The sequence below is a fragment of the Lactuca sativa genome, chromosome 4, assembly GCF_002870075.4.
Source record: "Lactuca sativa cultivar Salinas chromosome 4, Lsat_Salinas_v11, whole genome shotgun sequence".
NCBI classification, from domain to species: Eukaryota; Viridiplantae; Streptophyta; class Magnoliopsida; order Asterales; family Asteraceae; genus Lactuca; species Lactuca sativa.
In genome coordinates this window covers 354,638,246-354,656,278 of record NC_056626.2, presented here as the reverse complement: position 1 = coordinate 354,656,278, position 18,033 = coordinate 354,638,246, and the positions used below count along the sequence as shown (strand labels likewise).

Genomic DNA, 18,033 nt, shown 5'->3' with positions numbered 1-18,033 from the left:
TACCAAACACTTTTTTAACTTATTGGTTTTTTGAAAAGCCAATAAATTAATAAGTCATTTTAAAAAGCAAAAAACACTCCCAAACACCCTAACCATTATTGATGTCTCATTGAATCATTAGCATGAAACTCAAACACTGATGAAGTCTTCTTGAATTGCCATCATGAAACTCAAATTTAGGTTAGATTTTCATCTCACTGGACCACTGATGCCAATCTTAGATCTTAGGAATAAGTGTTGTGATGATTCTCCAAGAACAAATTCAACTTCAATTTTAAGTTTTAAGTTTGATTTCATGTTCAATTTCATCAAGTTTCATCATGTATTTGGTTTGATATTGAGTTTCCAGTTCTATTTCAGTAAGTTCCATTAATTTTAAGTTTCTGATTCGATTTCATCGGTTTTTGGTGCTGGTTTTGAGTTTCGTGTTTGATTTCATCAAGCTCTATCAATTTTAAGTTTTAGATTTTGATGTAAGGTAATTTCATCATATTTATTTGTTTTTGGTTTTGAGTTTCAAGTTCAATTTCACCAAGTTCCATCGCTTTTAGGTTCTATTTCATCAAGATTCATTAGGTTTTTAGTTTTGGTTTTGAGCTTCATATTAATTTTCATCAAGTTCCATCGAGTTTGAGTTTCCGTTTTTTAATTTCAGGTTGGTTTCAAGTTTTGAGTTTTGCCAATTGAGTTTCCGGTTGGAGAAAAAGACAAGGAGAAGACACAGAAGACACATGGGTATGGGTGGCAGTGGGGCCAATTTCATCTTTGTAATTATCAGGGGCGTATCGTTAATTTTGTAGATCATGTGCAAAACTTAAAAATAGACCCCTAAATATAATTTTTAATATACAAGCAAAATCCTTCCTAATAAATGAAAATATTTTTGTCACTTGTCCTCTTCTCCTTCATTTTGACACATGTCATTTTCTAGGAATTTTAAAATTGTTATTTTTCACTTATCATTTTTTGGGGATTTCAATTTTCTTAAAATAAATTTCCAAAAAATTCTAACGGATTATATATATATATATATATATATATATATATATATATATATATATATATATATATATATATATATATATATATGTAAGGTTATCATTCTATTAATTTGATAATAAATTCTCATAAATACTCAAAACGATTTGATTTCTTTCATAAATGCTCCAAAAGATATGGAAAAACATTATTTTATAAAATATTTAATGTTTACATATATTAATATTAAATTTTTATTTATAATAAACCCGTGTAATACACAGGTCTCACATCTAGTTTGTTAATATTCTAACAAGTTGTTAAATGGTATCAATTTATCAAGATTTGTGTTGATTCATCCTATGATTTATGGATTTCTTTTGTTAGTTTCCTTTTTTATTGGTTATCTCACCACTTGAAAAAAATAAGAAATACATTTCTGATTTTTTTTGGAATTAATTAGCCATCTAAATATTAGTATTTGATTACATATATACATATACATATATTTTAGAAAAGGGAAGCGATTCGTACACAATATTTTTTTTGTTATTCACAACAATTTATGCATTATATAGTTGTACAATACAATATTTTAAAACATCAATTGTTGTGTACGGAGAAAAATTGTTGTGTACAAATCATCTCCCTTTAAAAAATTTGGGCCCCTCTTGTGAAATGGATCCAATGCGGTTTTCCACGTCGCACACTATTTGGAGAGACCTATGGTAATTATAAATAATAGTAAACTACTTGAAAAATAAATAAATAAGGTAATATAATCTTTTCATATATGTAAAGGACTATAAACCCACCAAAAACATAGGACATCGAAATTAAATAATAATATGAACTAAGGAAGCAAATTAGGTACTCTTTAGTTAAACTGTCACCAAACAATGCAATGTAAGAAACTCTAAACTTATTCGAGTTATCGAGTAATCGAGTCAGTCAAACATCGTGACAAACTAACGAAATCATCAAACTAAAATATATATTGAGATCTTTTTTAGTATAATAACAAATATAGAACTAAAAAGCCAAAAGGGAAGTAAAGAAATTAATTCAAATGAATAAAATACGAAACCACGGATTAGTATGCATCCATGACGATAACTAGGTCAAACAAGATTCCAAAATTTGTTACCGAAAATACCGTTCATTTACTTATTTAACCAAATTACATCGTTTTCATTTATTATAAGATAATATTATCTTTATAAACGTCACTATCATACTAATTAATCTATCATTTCTTTTTGAAGCACTTTAAAAGACTTAATGGAAAAGTTTTAAGCTAAGGCCAAAAGTAAATGCCATATGATGCAATCACATTCTTGCCTTTCACTTGCAACCCTTCTTTGTTTTCTACACCCACAACTTTTATTTATTTATTTTCAAAAAAAGACGATCATAATTCATAAATATTTATTCACCACAATATTATAAAGTTTTGTTTCAAAACACCATGTCAATTTTTAAGCCACATTTGTTATTATGGACACATTAAACTTTTGTACTAACATTGAAACTACATGTATCTCAATGTGGCAAAAATTACAATTTCTTTTCTCGTATCGGTCTATCAATATACCGTTCTAAAATTCGACTAAGCTTGTAAACCATTTTAAAACTCAACCAAGCTACCAGTCTTTCTACCCGTCTATCAATTTATCGTCTATCTAGACTCTACCTGTCTATCAATCAACCGGTAGACCGTCTGTCACAATCCATCTACCAGACAGTCTGTCTACTGGTCTGTCAATCAACCAGTTTGTCTACCCGTCTATCAATCAACCAGTTTGTTTGTCTACCAGTCTATCTACCCATCTATTAGAGAAGAGGGAAAAAAGCATAGAAACAAGACACAATGTTCGGATTCTCCACAAAAGTAAACGTTTTATAATTTAGAAGGAAAGCTTATATAAAGTTTAAGCGATTTTATGAAAGAAACTATACCAAAATACCTGTGCATACAATTCAAATCTATCAAACATTCCCAAACATAATCAAATCTTAAAACTTTTCACAAATCATAATCACCACTCGACATCGTGATCTTCATCCTCTTGGAACCATCAGCACCAGTGCTCCCCCTGGTTCGACCCTTGGAACCACCTGCTGCACCCTGGTCCGAACCACTTCCACTATTACCAACCTCCGAAAGCCCACTCTGTAAAGCCCTCACCAAATTCTCAAAATAAGATCGAGTCACAATAGTCAAATCAACCAACTTCACTCTGAAATTACTAAACTGTTCTTCACTGGGTTTTTCCTTTTCATCTCCTTCCTTTGTAATGTAACTTTGAAGCTCCTTTTCTGCACAAAGATGGAGTCTTTCTAATCCGGATTCTGCTTCTCCTTGTACGTATTCAAAAAAAGATTTCTTTGCTTCTTCTTCTTTGGGTATGTAGTATCCATATGCGTATGTCCATTTAAGAACTCGTCTACATTCCACTATTTGTAACCACGCGTCTATGATGAAATGTAGTTGTGATTCTGGTTGACAGAAATTCAAGCTCAGTGTTTTGATATGGATTTCATCGATTCTATGCATGTCTGAAAGTGCTTGTTTTCTTGATTTTTCATTTGCAGCCCATCGTTCGTAGTAATGTGTGTATCTTTCTATTGCTTTTTTAGCTAACTCTCTTTGTCGTTCAGATTCGGGAATTAGTCCACCTTCTTGGGATTTCGTATATCGATTGCATGCTCTTCCATCGTGTCCTACATATGGGCCAAGACATAGCCAACAGAACTCGAATCCACATGGAGGTCTGCAAGTCATGTGCATACAACCATGGTTCTTTTCAATTGATCGTTTGCATTTCGGACATGGCTTTGTGTATGCGAGGATCCAGTTTGTGTTTTCAGCTTCGGTGCTGTTTTTGAGAACCCATTTAGCTACGGTTTCACAACCTAGAGGACGATGAGCGTCTTCCATACACTTCCAGCAGAAAGTATGCTTACAGAGACAAGAAACATCGTAGTTACCAGTTTCGGAATCATCGTTGAATTCTACAGCGTAATCGCAGCCTGGACCAGTGCACCATTTGATCTTCTCGTTGCTCTCGACATAAGACATGAGAAGAAAACGGGCGTATCTTTTCTTTTTGTTCGCCGGAGCCAACGCTTTGACCATGTCCGGACCAACAGCAGCGTCACAAGAAGGTTCGGGACACTTTAGAGTTAAGCATCCAGGGCCGTCGTCGATGGCGGTGCAAACGTAAGCCGTCCAACACGTCTTACAGAATTGATGATCGCATCCACATGTCGCAGTGTTACGCTTTCTAATCGATTCAAAACAAATCCCACAATCGACAAATTCTTTACCTGATTGAGGGAACTTAATAGCCGGATCAACGTCCGGTAAACCAACAAATCTGCGAACTTTATCTTCGTCTTCAAACCAAGCTTCGTGAACACTATTCACAATCCAATTATAACGCAGCAACAGCAGGCACGCAGTATCTCTCGGGATCATCGGTAGAACCGCGATAACCCTAGTGATGTCTTCTTCTTGACGCTGAAAGAGGTCCTCTTCTTTCAGTATCACATAGCTTTTCTTGCTAGTACAACTTACGCTATTGATCAGAACATTGGAATCATCGGCTCCATCATCTACATCAATGCCATCATCACCATCGTTATAATCGTCGCCAGTATAGTCATCATCGAAGTAATCTTCATCATCAGAAAAAACAGGGGATGCATATCGCAAAAGAGCAGGATCAAGGTCGGAATCCATGGGTTGCATGGAGGAAAACGATGAAATTGTAAATAAATAATTAGTTTATACTAAAATTGAGGGCGATCGGAATCGATCGAGTTGAGATTGATCAGGAGAATTTAGGGTTTAAGAAGGAGTGTTCGAGTGACGAAGATAGCGAAATAATTGGGGATTCTTGGAGGTTAATTTACAGAATTTATCGGAGAAAGTGAAGACCAAGACTTTTAACTTTTAAGGTTTGATGTAACTTCGATTTTTGGGCCAAGTGGCCCAAAACTGAATGGTATATATGTTGTAAAATTGGTCTCGATTAATATAGTAAAAGTATAACAAATTATTGGAAAAATTATTTTATTATTAAATTGTACTCGAACATTCATGTGGATTATGTTGACATCTAGTAGTCATGTTCAAATGCATAAGAGACATATGTTGTAGTGCATGACATCGCATACATTATGCATTTTATGAAATAATCGTAACGATTACATCATAAATTTGACCTCATCGGCTATGGTCGGACAACGATATTTACTTAGGACTATCTTATTTTGTATTGGTAAGGTTTCACATATGAAATCTTTCACCATCAATCATTTCAAGATTTTGTCAATATATATACTAGTAGTGTACTATACAAATAAGGCTCTCACTCCGACAAACTTCATTAATAATCGAGTTGGAAAAGATAAACAAAGTTGAGGCAGATCTGAGTAATTAACATCGATCCCAAGACAGAACATGAACGCCCAAAACATCCCCGTCTTCCAGCATAGATCGTACACCACCACGATTACCTGCAAAACACACACACATGATAGAAGCACATAAATCATACATGGTCACAAACACTATTTAATTATCTCAAAAGCTCCCATACACTCTTGCATATACACACCTAACTTAATTGTCGGTTACAAGGAGTGTAACCCCAAGATAACCCCCAATAATTATATCTTGCCTAGTGTTTCCTTTTGTGGTCATTAGATGTTGTAGCATTTCTCTATTGGGTTATGATGGCTTATGATGTGCGAAAATCAAAATGAGACCCCATATTTTATTTATTTATTTGTAAAATATTATTAAATAATTTTGCTATCACTAAATTTAAAAATTAAATTTGCTAGCAAACATATTGTAAATTTACTAACACAATATTATATTTTCACTCATTAATAATAAGTTGTAACTGTTACAAGAAATTTTCAAAAAAAAAAAAAAGTCAGTGGATTGCTATTTTCTAAACATCGATATTCTAGTATTTTTAGAAGCAAGTTCATCTATTACACTTTCATAATCAATATTATCAAGAAATATGTTTCAACTTAAATTAAAGCTAAAGTGTTTAATATCTTTTGAGACATGGTCGATTGTAAATAAGATTTTAAAAGTTTTAATTTTGAACAACTTCTTTCCAATTATGCAACTGTAATGGGAACAATCAACAATATTATGTATGATAGATAAGAAACTGGATAAGTGTTTATCATTTTTAAAAGATTTAGTATTCCATTAGCTATATTATCTTCATCTGGTAAATATTTATTTTTAACAATTTGAGTTCGTTAGATAAATCATCAACATCGATGTCTAAGATATGGCCATTTGCAACCTCTTTTCAAGATTTTTGCAACCTGCTTTTAACATAGTAGTATTCATTGATTTCAACTTTTTTGTTGTGAATAAAAAACCAAAAATATCTTCGAATTGTTTTTATTGTTCAAAACTTCACTTCAATGAACCAATAGTTTGATCAACTATGTACACAAAATACTAAATCATGAATGACTCTTCAGGTGAAAGTTCATATACCAGTTCTGATGACCCAACACCATTCTCATCAAAATGTACTTTTTATATTCTTATTTAATTATTTTCCTCAACAAACATCGGATCAACGCCTAAATCAGAATTCATAGCTCTTGCACAATCCAAAACCGTCTCAAACCCATTCCCTCGGTAGTCTTTAAAGAAACTCAATAAGTGCTCCCACACTACTCATTGCTTCATCAATACGCATCGTCTCAGATTGAAGTTGTTTGTTCAGGTTATTTACTTTAGACAATATATGATACCATATAACCATACCAATTATAAAGTCAAATCTACCAAGTTCATACTCTGCTAGACAAGTAGCTGCACTTTTGATCTTTATATAAGTCTCTTCATGAACAGTTTATATAAAGCTTTTATTATTACACGACCTTTAGTCATTGTTGTTTTTATTATAATTAAAGTGACTTAAAGGTTGCAAACAAATGTTACATTGTGTATATATGTAACTGAAACCGCTAATTTTCTTTAATGATAACACACAATAATTTATTTTACAAGAATACCAACACCATAACTAAAGATTTGTCCCAAAACTCGGAGGCCCCCAGAAACCAAGGGCCCCACACAACCGCACCGCTCGTACACCCCCATAGCCGCCACTGATAGAAACAGAATCAATAACAAATAAAAAAACATAATCATCATAGTCCATCATGGATCTTGTTCTAGAGAATTTTAGCGACAAAACAACACAACGTATGGATCGAATATCTACCACTTGTGTGAATGAAGTAGAAAATGATTTCTTCTAAGTCTTGGATGGTTTAGAGCCTAAAGGAGAACTCATCTCTTAAAATAGCACTCGTAACGTCTCATTTTCACAACCAAATTTTTTTTTTTTCGTTTTTAAATAGGGTAAAACATTGTTTCCATAAAAACCAAATCAAGAAAACCAAGAGTATCAAAATACAGTCATCCCAAAAATCAGAGTATCATAAAAATACAGAATCACAAAAGTTATCGATGAGTGTTTACAATCAATCCTTCTGTAAAGTCACACCTTATGATCTGATGAGTCAAACACATTACATGCTGACCACCAGCGCCAACTCCAGAACGATGAGCGTTAGCGTGAAGTCCGTGATCTTAGTGATCTTTGTATATCAGGAAGATATTATTTAGGAAGATATCATTTATATATATTAGGAAGATATCTTTGTGTATTAGGTAGTTATACTCTATAAATATATAATTGATAACAGATCTGATATCTTGGTGATAAGGATTTGTTTATATGTAGATTAGATACAATCCGTTAATTAAAGAGATTCTCTTGAATAGATTGGTATATATAAAACATTAGGGTGAAACCCTAATGTTAATGACTTGGTGTCGTCATGTCTTGTGACCGTCTTTGTGACAACCCGTTTTCCTGGTGAAAACAAACTCTTTCTTGGTGAAAGAAAACTTTGTAATTATTTGTGTTCTTTGTTTTCTATTTAATGTTTACTTTGTTTTGTTTATTCGTTGTTTCTCATACTTGAGTGTATCCGGTCGATACAAACCTTCAATTGGTATGAGGGTGGGTTTTCTGACACATTCAATATCCAAAAGTTCAAGATTTCTTTAGAAACTCGAAAAATCAGATGAAGAAAAAGAAGAAGAAGAAGTAAAAGAAAAAGATTCCGGGCCACACAAAACCAAACAAGATTTAGGTTTCAAAAGGTACATCTCTTATTTCTAAATATAAACCAAAAAGTGAAGATTGGAAAGATTCATTGGAAACGATCTTATCTGAAATATTCAAAAGTGAGGTATGTTTCAACACCTAATCTCATTTGGGTACCTAAGATCTCTGGTTAATTTCTTAGATATGAGAGAGATGTTGATATTCACAAGCATAACCCAATGGCTTACCTTGATTGCATAGTCATCATCGTAAGAGATAAATTTCTGGTCCTTAAATGACAAAGGGTTATTCCTGTCCTTGACCTCCTAGCCTGAGGTATGACATGGTATCATTACGAATTGACAGTGAATCTTTGATTCTAGACCGCAACTAACTTTATGATGCAAGGATTGAACCATTTCTTGCTGATGGGTTATCATTGTCAATGATTCACCCTAATTACACCTCAGCATGATTGAGACATCCTACTTCTTTTCCACAAGTGTTGGGTCGTGTTTTGTGTTAAGTATTGCGTCTATTGGGCTCGTTATTTAGTCCATTTTGTATCTCCGGTATGGGCCTGTCCATCCGTGAGTTTAGTAGGGTTTAGTATATATAGGAGCTTGCATGCTTCCTAGATAGTAACGATAGAATAGAACGATCAGAGTATTATTTCATCAAGTTTATTGTTATCGTTCTTGTAACCGTAAAATCCTCTACATCGGAAGTTCTTAGTCGAGCTCTGCTGAGGATTGTTTGATCTAATCATTCGACACATATTGATCCATACTTGTGTTATTTACTGCTTTTACATCCATCGCATTACCTGTTAAGAAGATCTAATCGATCTTTAAGTTTATTAATATCTTAACAATTGGTATCAGAGCAGGAGGCTGTGTAATTCATACACATCTTTTCTGTGAAAAAGGTTGCAATTAGGGTTATTCCGCATTAACTAATATTTATTGAGCCGTCATCCCATAGTTGACGTAACTCAGCATTTATTTGTTTTGCCCTAATCTTATATATATTACAAGTCTGATCTTTCAAACAGGTTATGATCAAGCATAGACGAGTCACAATCAAATCCCATAAACATCTCAAATAGCATTGGATCAATGACGAAGATTTCCATTGTTTACACCCAGGATTACGAAGTCTGGGCACATCACTTAGAAGACTATGACCTTACCTCTGAAGACTATGCAATGATGGTGTCAAATCCAAAGAGGTTTATTAAGAAAAGGTTTCCTACCAATAAGAACCGGAATTGGCAGGGAAGCTATAGTTCTGAAAAAGTGAGGGAGGAACCGAAGGCAGAAGAAGCAAAGAAAGAGCCGAAAGCTGAAGGGGATTCTGGGGTGAACTGCTATTACTGTGGAGGAAAGAACCACTATGCTAAAGATTGTGTCCTAAAGAAAATGGCAGAAAAGGATGAAGAAAAAGATGAAGAAGCTGTGTTGATGAAAAAGCTGGAAGAGATCAAGAGAAAGAAAACTGCTGCTAACCCTTCTATGAATGTTTTAATTGTGCAGGGTTCGGTAGCGGATGATGAGTTTGGTGGCGTGGAGGTCTGGTCAACCGACTCTGAGGATGATGAAGTCAGAAAGCCATCTCATGGAAAGGCTTATGTTGCGAAAGGTGAAGTAAGTGGTGGAAAGTGTTTGATGGTGTCGGATGTATCTCAAATGAGGGGATACAACACAGACGGTGGGAATGAAGACACGAAGGAGCGAGAGGACTTGTGCTTCACAGCAAAACCTCTCAGCGTGCAGTTTAATGAGCTTGATGAATTAATCAAGAAGGTACAATCCATTTTTGTTTCATTCAAAGTCCCACAAAATTCATATGAAAAAGAACTAAAAAATGTAAATTCAAGAGTCTCTCATCTAGACAGCAGTTTAACTCAAACACGGGTCACCAATTCTAACCTGACTGACCAATTAAGCAGGGTGTCTTCAAAGAGTGAGGAACGGAGGATGTGGATAGAGCTGAAGGAGTCAGAGCTGATCAAATCCAAAGACGAAAACATTTATTTACAAAGAGACAATTTAAAACTTTTGAAACAAAGAAATGTGTTTTGTTTGATTGCTAAGCGTCTTTATTCTAACATCACTCAACTTCATCTTAACTGTGAAATAGGACAGAAAATTCATCGCATGATTTTGCCCTTTCTTGAGTTTAAGGAAGATGAAATTGACGCGGAAGCATATAATTGCGAAAGTGTAGTTTTGTCTGAGGATGTAAATCCGACGTATATGTATGGTCTACACAAAATCGAATCTTTCATAAAGTCCAAGGACCATAAGGACATGCTGAAAAATCTTTTGGATGAAAATGACAAACTGAAACTAAGGACCAAAACCATACAAAAGTTTGACTCATTGAATGCCAACTTGAGCTCAGAAAATAAAATTGATGTTGAAAATGCATCTGAGCTTAATGAGGATGATGATATGAGTGAAATTTCTGTAGAGGATGAAATTGACTGTTCTGAGTTTGTCAAGAGCGAACCCGAAAACCACAAAAATCTTATTTCAGAAAATTCTGTGGAGTTTGCTCGTTTGTCCCACCAAAAGTCCCCGATCCTTGAAGAAAAAGCTGTTGTATACCAAAAGGTAAGGATGACTCCAAATCAGGTGTATAAGGTCACAGGAGTAACCGAACATCAGACAGCCGAACTCACAACCATTGTAAATGAAGATAATGCTGATGGCTGTGATGAGTTCTTCTGTTCTGCCCCCATCGACAATGCTGATGAAACCGTTGGTCTATCAGAACGGACGTCCTGGAAAACCAAAGGCAGATATGTGCCAGAGCCTTTGAACAAGCCTGATAACTTCAACATACCAAGTACTAGTGGTACAAAAGATGCTCCTGAAGAAAAAGGAGTTCCTGCAAAAGATGTCACTCCTTCAAGCGAAACATCATCAGTTCAAAGTGAGCTAGGTGATAAGAAGCAAAAACAAAAAGGCAACATCCATCGACAGCCGAAGCAAGTAAAGAATCAGAAGCGGCAAAGGAATCAGAGATACAAGAAAAATCTCTCTGAACGAAAACATTTTTGGCGATCTCAAAACGCCCATTTCTCTTATCATGACAGAAATCCAACGTCAGAGAAAGATGCTGTTAGGAAGCAAGAAAGTAATAACAACCGAAAGGAAAGGTTCGGTTCTGAGGATCACAATAACCGAAAGGAAAGGTTTGGTTTAGAGAACACCAGCTACCGAAAGCAAAAGTTCGGTTCCGAGAGCAAAAGCAATCAAGGTTCAAGGTTCGGTCCCACTAATAATCAAAAACAAAAAGGATACCTAGAACCTCAAGTCAAGCAAACTTCTCAGTCTAACTTCTCTCATTCTAATTCCTCTCAACCTCATTCTAAATCCAATTCTGTTCATACTCAAAATCCAAAATCTTCAACAGATTTGAAAGGAAAATCGAAGGTTTCCTCAGTCAAGACTGATAAAAAGCATTCCAATGTCCCAGTGCCTAAACCTGAATCCAAACCATCTATAACAAATCCCAATAAAATTAAGGTTTTCACCATTAGAAAGAAAGATGAAACAACTTTAATAAAAAGAACATATCTTGTTGACATCTCTCTTACTATTCCTGTTCCTGTGAAAGGCTCACGTGGACCCAAGAAACTTTGGGTTCCTAAATCTGCTTAATTTTTGTAGGTTATCAGTGATGAGCAGTTTGAAGAAGAATGGTATATTGACAGTGGCTGCTCACGTCACATGACAGGAAGGAAGGAAGAGCTGAGGGAATTTCGGTCTCTTTCAAACGGTGGAAATGTCAAGTTCGGGAACAACTCATTCGGCACGATAAAAGGCTATGGAATGATAACAAATGGAGATTTCACAATCAGAAAGGTTGCATACGTTGAAGGACTACAGCACAACCTCATTAGTGTATCTCAGCTTGTTGGAGGAACCGGTTTCAAGGTCTCTTTCGACGATGAGGGTTCAGAGATAATTGAAAAGAAAACAAAAAGAGTAATTCTCAAATCGGAGCGCAAAGGCGAAATGTTTCCCCTGAATCTTAAACCTATCAAAGGAAATCCAACTATCTGCCTGTTATCCAAAGCACAATCTGACGAAAGCTGGCTATGGCACCGAAGGCTCTCTCATCTCAACTTCAAGGATATCAACAAACTTGTCACAGGTGGTCATGTTCGAGGTCTTCCATTGCTCAAATTCGATCGAGAACATTTATGTGCTGCATGTGAAATAGGGAAGCAGAGTCGTCAAAGTCACCCATCGATTGTAAACACTAAAGTTGTTGAACCATTAGAGTTAATTCACATTGACTTGTGTGGTCCATCATCTATCGAAAGCATCGGCGGTAGCAAGTATATTCTTGTTATTGTTGATGACTTTTCACGTTTTACATGGGTGTTCTTTCTGAAGCACAAATCTGAAGCAACTCTCAAGCTAAAGACGTTTATCAAGCAGGTTGAAGTGCAGCCAAGGAAAGTCGTTCGCAACATCAGGAGCGACAATGGGATGGAGTTCAAAAATAAAGAATTCGAAGACTTCTTGGCAGAAAAAGGAACCAGTCACAACTTCTCAGCTCCCTACCCCCCTCAACAAAATGGAATTGTCAAAAGACAAAACCGATCTTTGTGTGAGGCGGCCCGAACCATGCTAAGTTTTGCTTCTTTACCTTTATACTTTTGGGCTGATGCTATTGCTGCAGCATGTTTTACGCAGAACAGGTCCTATCTCAATAAACGATTTAATATCACTTCTTATGAGATCATCAACAACAGGAAGCCAAATGTCAAATTCTTCCACGTATTCGGCTCACGGTGTTTCATCTTCAATTCTAAAGAACATCGTAACAAGTTTGACGTAAAAGCCGATGAAGGGATATTTCTGGGATACTCTCTTACTTCGAATGCATACAGGGTTTTGAACAAACGTTCGAGGAAAATTGAAGAAACTTATTATGTGACTTTCGATGACATCTATGTCAAAAAGCTGAAGGCCAGTGAAGACACAGTTGGAGAATTTTTTTCTCAAACAGGCCAAGTCACAGCCTCGATTGCAAACCTATTTGAGAAGTTTGTATAGTTATTCGATGAACCAGAGAAGGCCACTCTCTCGGAAGCTAGTGCAGCAGACAACAAAGTAGATCATCTGAAGCAACTCATCGAAGATGCTGCCAAGCAAATGAATGAAGGAGGATCAAGTTCCAACGACCCTCCACAACACGATGCTTCAATTGAGGGGGAGGATCCACCTTCTTCTTCACAGCCGGGCTCAAATGTGGAGGGGGAGAACTGTTCTCCAGCTGCTCCCGAACGCCCAGTTGTACCCGAAAGCCAATATGTACCCGAAAGTCCTGTGGTACCCGAAAGCTCAACACCACCCGAAACTCATGTAGCTCCGGAAAGTCAAGATATACCTGAAAGCTCATCTGTCGAGGGGGAGAATGCTGATATGTCTTATGACGATGATCGTCAATCTGAGCTAGAAGAGATGGTAAATGCTGAATTGGATCCATCCTATGATCCAAATTACCCTCCTCTTGTCAAATGGACCAGAGATCATCCTGTTTCACAGGTTATCGGTAATGTCTCTGAAAAGGTCCTGACCCGATCTCAACTAAAGGCAAAGCAAACTTCCTTATTTTCAAAAGTAGAGTTCTGTATGTTTAACTCCTTCGTCTCAAAAGTTGAACCAAAGACAGTTAACACTGCTATTGATCACTCCGATTGGGTTCAAGCTATGCAAGACGAACTTAATGAATTCGAAAGAAATAAAGTTTGGCACCTCATTCCAACTCCTCCAGATGCCTCGGTTGTTGGTCTCAAATGGGTCTTTAGAAATAAAATGGACAAGGAAGGCAATGTGGTTAGAAACAAAGCTCGTCTAGTGGTGAAAGGATACTACCAGGAGGAAGGAATCGACTATGAGGAAACTTTTGCTCCTGTGGCTAGGCTGGAATCTGTTCGAATATTTCTTGCCTATGCTGCACACAAGAACTTTGAGGTCTACCAAATGGACGTAAAGTGTGCATTTCTAAATGGAGAGCTCGAAGAAACGGTGTACGTGGAGCAACCTCCTGGATTCGTCAATGAAAAATATCCCAACCACTGTTATATTCTGGACAAAGCGGTATATGGACTGAAACAAGCACCGAGGGCCTGGTATGAAACGCTAACCAAGTTTTTAAAGATGTACAAATTCAAACAAGGTTCGGTTAACCCAACCTTCTTTCGTAAGAAGGAAGGTAACCACCTTATGATTGTTCAAATCTATGTCGATGATATCATCTTTGGCTCAACGAATCCTAGCTTAACGGCTGAATTCAGAAAGTTGATGGAGACTAAATTTGAAATGAGCTCAATGGGTCCAATTAACTTTTTCCTTGGTTTGAATATTAGACAGGGACCCGAAGGCATCTTTATTAACCAGGAAGCTTACACGAAGACTCTCCTTTCTAAATTTGGCATGATGGGAGACTCAAAGGTTAAAGTTCCAATGGCGTTCGGCACCAAGCTCACTCCATCCTTGGAGAAGCCAGCAGTCAACATTATGCAATATCGCCAAATGATCGGTTCTTTAATGTACCTTACTGCTAGCAGGCCTGATATAATGTTTTCTGTTTGTTACTGTGCTAGATTTCAGGCAAATCCTCGTGAACCTCACATGCTTGCAGTGAAGAACATACTCCGGTATCTCAAGCGAACTACCTCTTTAGGCCTATGGTATCCATCCAACTCAGGTTTCTTCGTTCAAGCCTATTCAGATGCAGACCTTGGAGGTTGTGGACTAGACAGGAAAAGCACCACTGGAGGCTGCCAATTCCTTGACGGGAAGTTGGTTAGTTGGCAATCATAGAAACAGACCTGTGTGTCTCTGTCTACCGCTGAAGCAGAATACATCGCAACTGCCTCCTGTACTTCTCAAGTGATTTGGATCCAAAGCCAACTCCGGGACTATGGACTCAATATGAAAAAGATCCCACTATATTGTGACTCTGAAAGTGCAATTAGGATCTGGCATAACCCAGTGCAACACTCGAAGACTAAGCACATAGCACTGAGGTATCACTTCATTAAGGATCATGTGGAAGATGGGAACGTCGAAATACACTTTGTTCGAACCACTGATCAACTGGCTGATATCTTCACCAAAGCTCTTCCTGAAGCATCTTTTAACAAAATACTACAAGGTCTAGGTATGATGGAATCAGAGTCAGTACCAAAAATTACCTCTTAAAGCTCAAAAGCAAGAAGCGAAATAGACCGAACGTTCGGGTTCGGGTCTTGGGCTAATGTACCGAAATGAACCGAACGCTCGGGTTTGGTTGCATTATTTGCTTTTCGCTCATCACTCAAAGGTAGTTTCCTTGGTTGTAGATCTTATGTATAAATTTTCCAAATTCATTTCTCTTATTGTCAAAGTTATTCTCTTTTTCAAATCTATTTTCTTTGGCGACCAAAATCAGCCGATCGTTCGGGTTCGGTTCCAAAATTTTTCTCACCCGAAATAGAATGAACGCTCGGGTTCGGTTCCCAAATTTTTTTTGTGTGTCTTAATTTTTTTTTTATCAAAAATTCCAAAAATATATTTTTTTTCATAAATTCAAAAACTCCGAAAATATTTTTTTATTTAGCTTGGATTTCATTTTTTTTATTTTTATTTATTCATTTTTTGTGTGGGTATATAATTTCATTAGCTAAGTGTCCCTAGAAGCATGTTGTTGTATGTGTCCAAAGCCTCACCTGATTCTGAATAATAGGCCTTACTGACTTGGTATAAACAAACCTTGTCTTCCCAATTAGGCTTTCTTATTTATTCTAATCATGAGCTACCTAACTCTTTTCTCACATGAGATATGAGTTTTTTGCTTAGTCCTAATCTTTATAGGAGAGGTACTGTGCTTTCCTTACACCCTCTACGTTGCATTTCTCCATCACATTCGCTTCACAAACGTAACCCTTGAGACTCTCAGAAATTACCACTGAGGTTTATGGTTGCACAATTTCTGTGTTCATGATCTTAGCTTCGTGTCACTACGTGCTAAGTGAAACCCAAAATTCAATACCCATTATGCATTGACGGTGAACAATTAATTTTCTCAAGCTTTCACTAATGAATTGACGAAGGTACCACATGAAATCTCTAATTTTCTTTTGAGTGATTCCTATGAAATTGTTAACACCCATAACATTTCTTCCCTTGGGATCCAGTTTTAATTTTTGTTGAGATTTTATAAATTTCCTAGCCAAATTAAAATTATCTCCAACCTACTTGTTCAACAGACTACACCGGTCTCACAAGTACTTCGTTCGATTTCTGTCTTATATCAAGATTAGGAATTTTGAATCGAAGCGATATCCACCCTCATAAGCCTAATTAAAAGAAGCCTTTCAACACTTCTTAATAAGTGTCTGATCGTTATTCAACGGGAAACCACACAAACACTTTAAAGTCTCTCTTGACTTTGAAGGAAGAGATTCGTGCCAGGGATCATTTGTTTCGTGTCTTTATTGACATCACATATTTTCCCAAAAGTGTTGCTTTATTTCTTTTCTTTTACACCCTAAGCACGAAAATCTTTGATTTCCCAAAATTCAGGTTCTATTAATTACAAGGCATTTTAAATGGATTGGTGATTTATTAAAGGATGTGGTAAATATTGATCCACGTGGGCGAATTTTTTTAAAGATGCTGTTTTATTCTAAAGGGATAAGATGACGACATGATGACTCAGGCGGGAGTCTAATCAATTTGATTTCAAACGGCGCAAGAAGGACGCGTGAAAATCTGAACCGTTTCATCTTCAAACGGCGACTGATGGGAAGGCGTGTTATTAGGGGCCTGACATTCTCTCTCATGCGTGATCATCGGTAACCCCAATTGTCACGCATCAGTCAACTCTGAAAAACCCTTCGTTTTTCAATAGAATATTTGGGAAGATCTTTCTCTCTCCTTAAACCACAGTATAAAAGGCAACATCCTCCATCGTTTACCTCTTTACTGCAATTAAAATTCCCAGAGAGCAAACAATCCCTGAACCTTCTCTGTTCATCATCTCCTCCACTTTCATCATAGCAATGGCAGATTCTTCCTCAGTTCATGCAACATCCCACATTTTGCCCATCCGCCCACATTAAAGCTTTATCATCGATTTAAATCCTCAATCGTATGACGCATTCATGTTCCCCATCACTGAGTGTCTGAAGTTTTCTCCAATCGCTCCTGCACTTACCAGGGCTGAAACCGTTCCGATGGAATTCTTGTCACAGATCTTTGCCACCGCTCACTACGACAAGGTCGCCGACAGAATATTCTTTGATATCTTTGAACACAAGGCGTCGATTTCAAAGCAGCGGTTCTGCTCATTGTTAGGGTTTGATGCAGATTCTTCTAGGGTCAATCCGGAATCCATCCCCATGGGTCATCTGTTCAACATGTTCTACAACATGGGATACACAGAGGTGCTTACTACGGTGACGAAATTCAAGAATTCGTGCCCACCTCCACAGTGGAATGGGATGTTCACTGTTTTGTTCAAGGGTTTATCTGAACGAAGCGCCGGGTCTGATGGAGCTAGCCGTTTATTTCTCTCCATCATGTATGGTATCTACAATGGCATCAACATGGACTATGGGTCAGTTCTATGGCAACAACTCATTCAGAGTCTCTCCTCCACTTCCAGACATTCAGAGATTTCGTATGCTCGATTCTGGACCATTATCATGAAATGGGTGATGGACAAGTACCACGTCCCCATTGTCGACGGTGCTCCAATGTCTTTGATTGGTACCTTCCATACCACGAAGATCATTGTGTCGGACGCTTCAAAGTTTCCGTTCAACGGGTCTATTCCGGAAACGATGTATGGTGATGTTCCGGCTGACAGC

The 18,033-nt window shown here is 36.9% G+C and overlaps 1 protein-coding gene across 1 annotated transcript; it reads right to left on the bottom strand.

Moving 5' to 3' along the window:
• Positions 1 to 2,857: 2,857 nt before the first annotated feature.
• Positions 2,858 to 4,965, bottom strand: LOC111896363 (probable E3 ubiquitin-protein ligase ARI8). The gene has a single exon (XM_023892368.3). It carries the CDS (start codon positions 4,730 to 4,732, stop codon positions 3,005 to 3,007), a length of 1,728 nt encoding a protein of 575 aa, XP_023748136.1. The 5' UTR covers positions 4,733 to 4,965; the 3' UTR covers positions 2,858 to 3,004.
• Between the last annotated feature and the right edge of the window lie 13,068 nt (positions 4,966 to 18,033).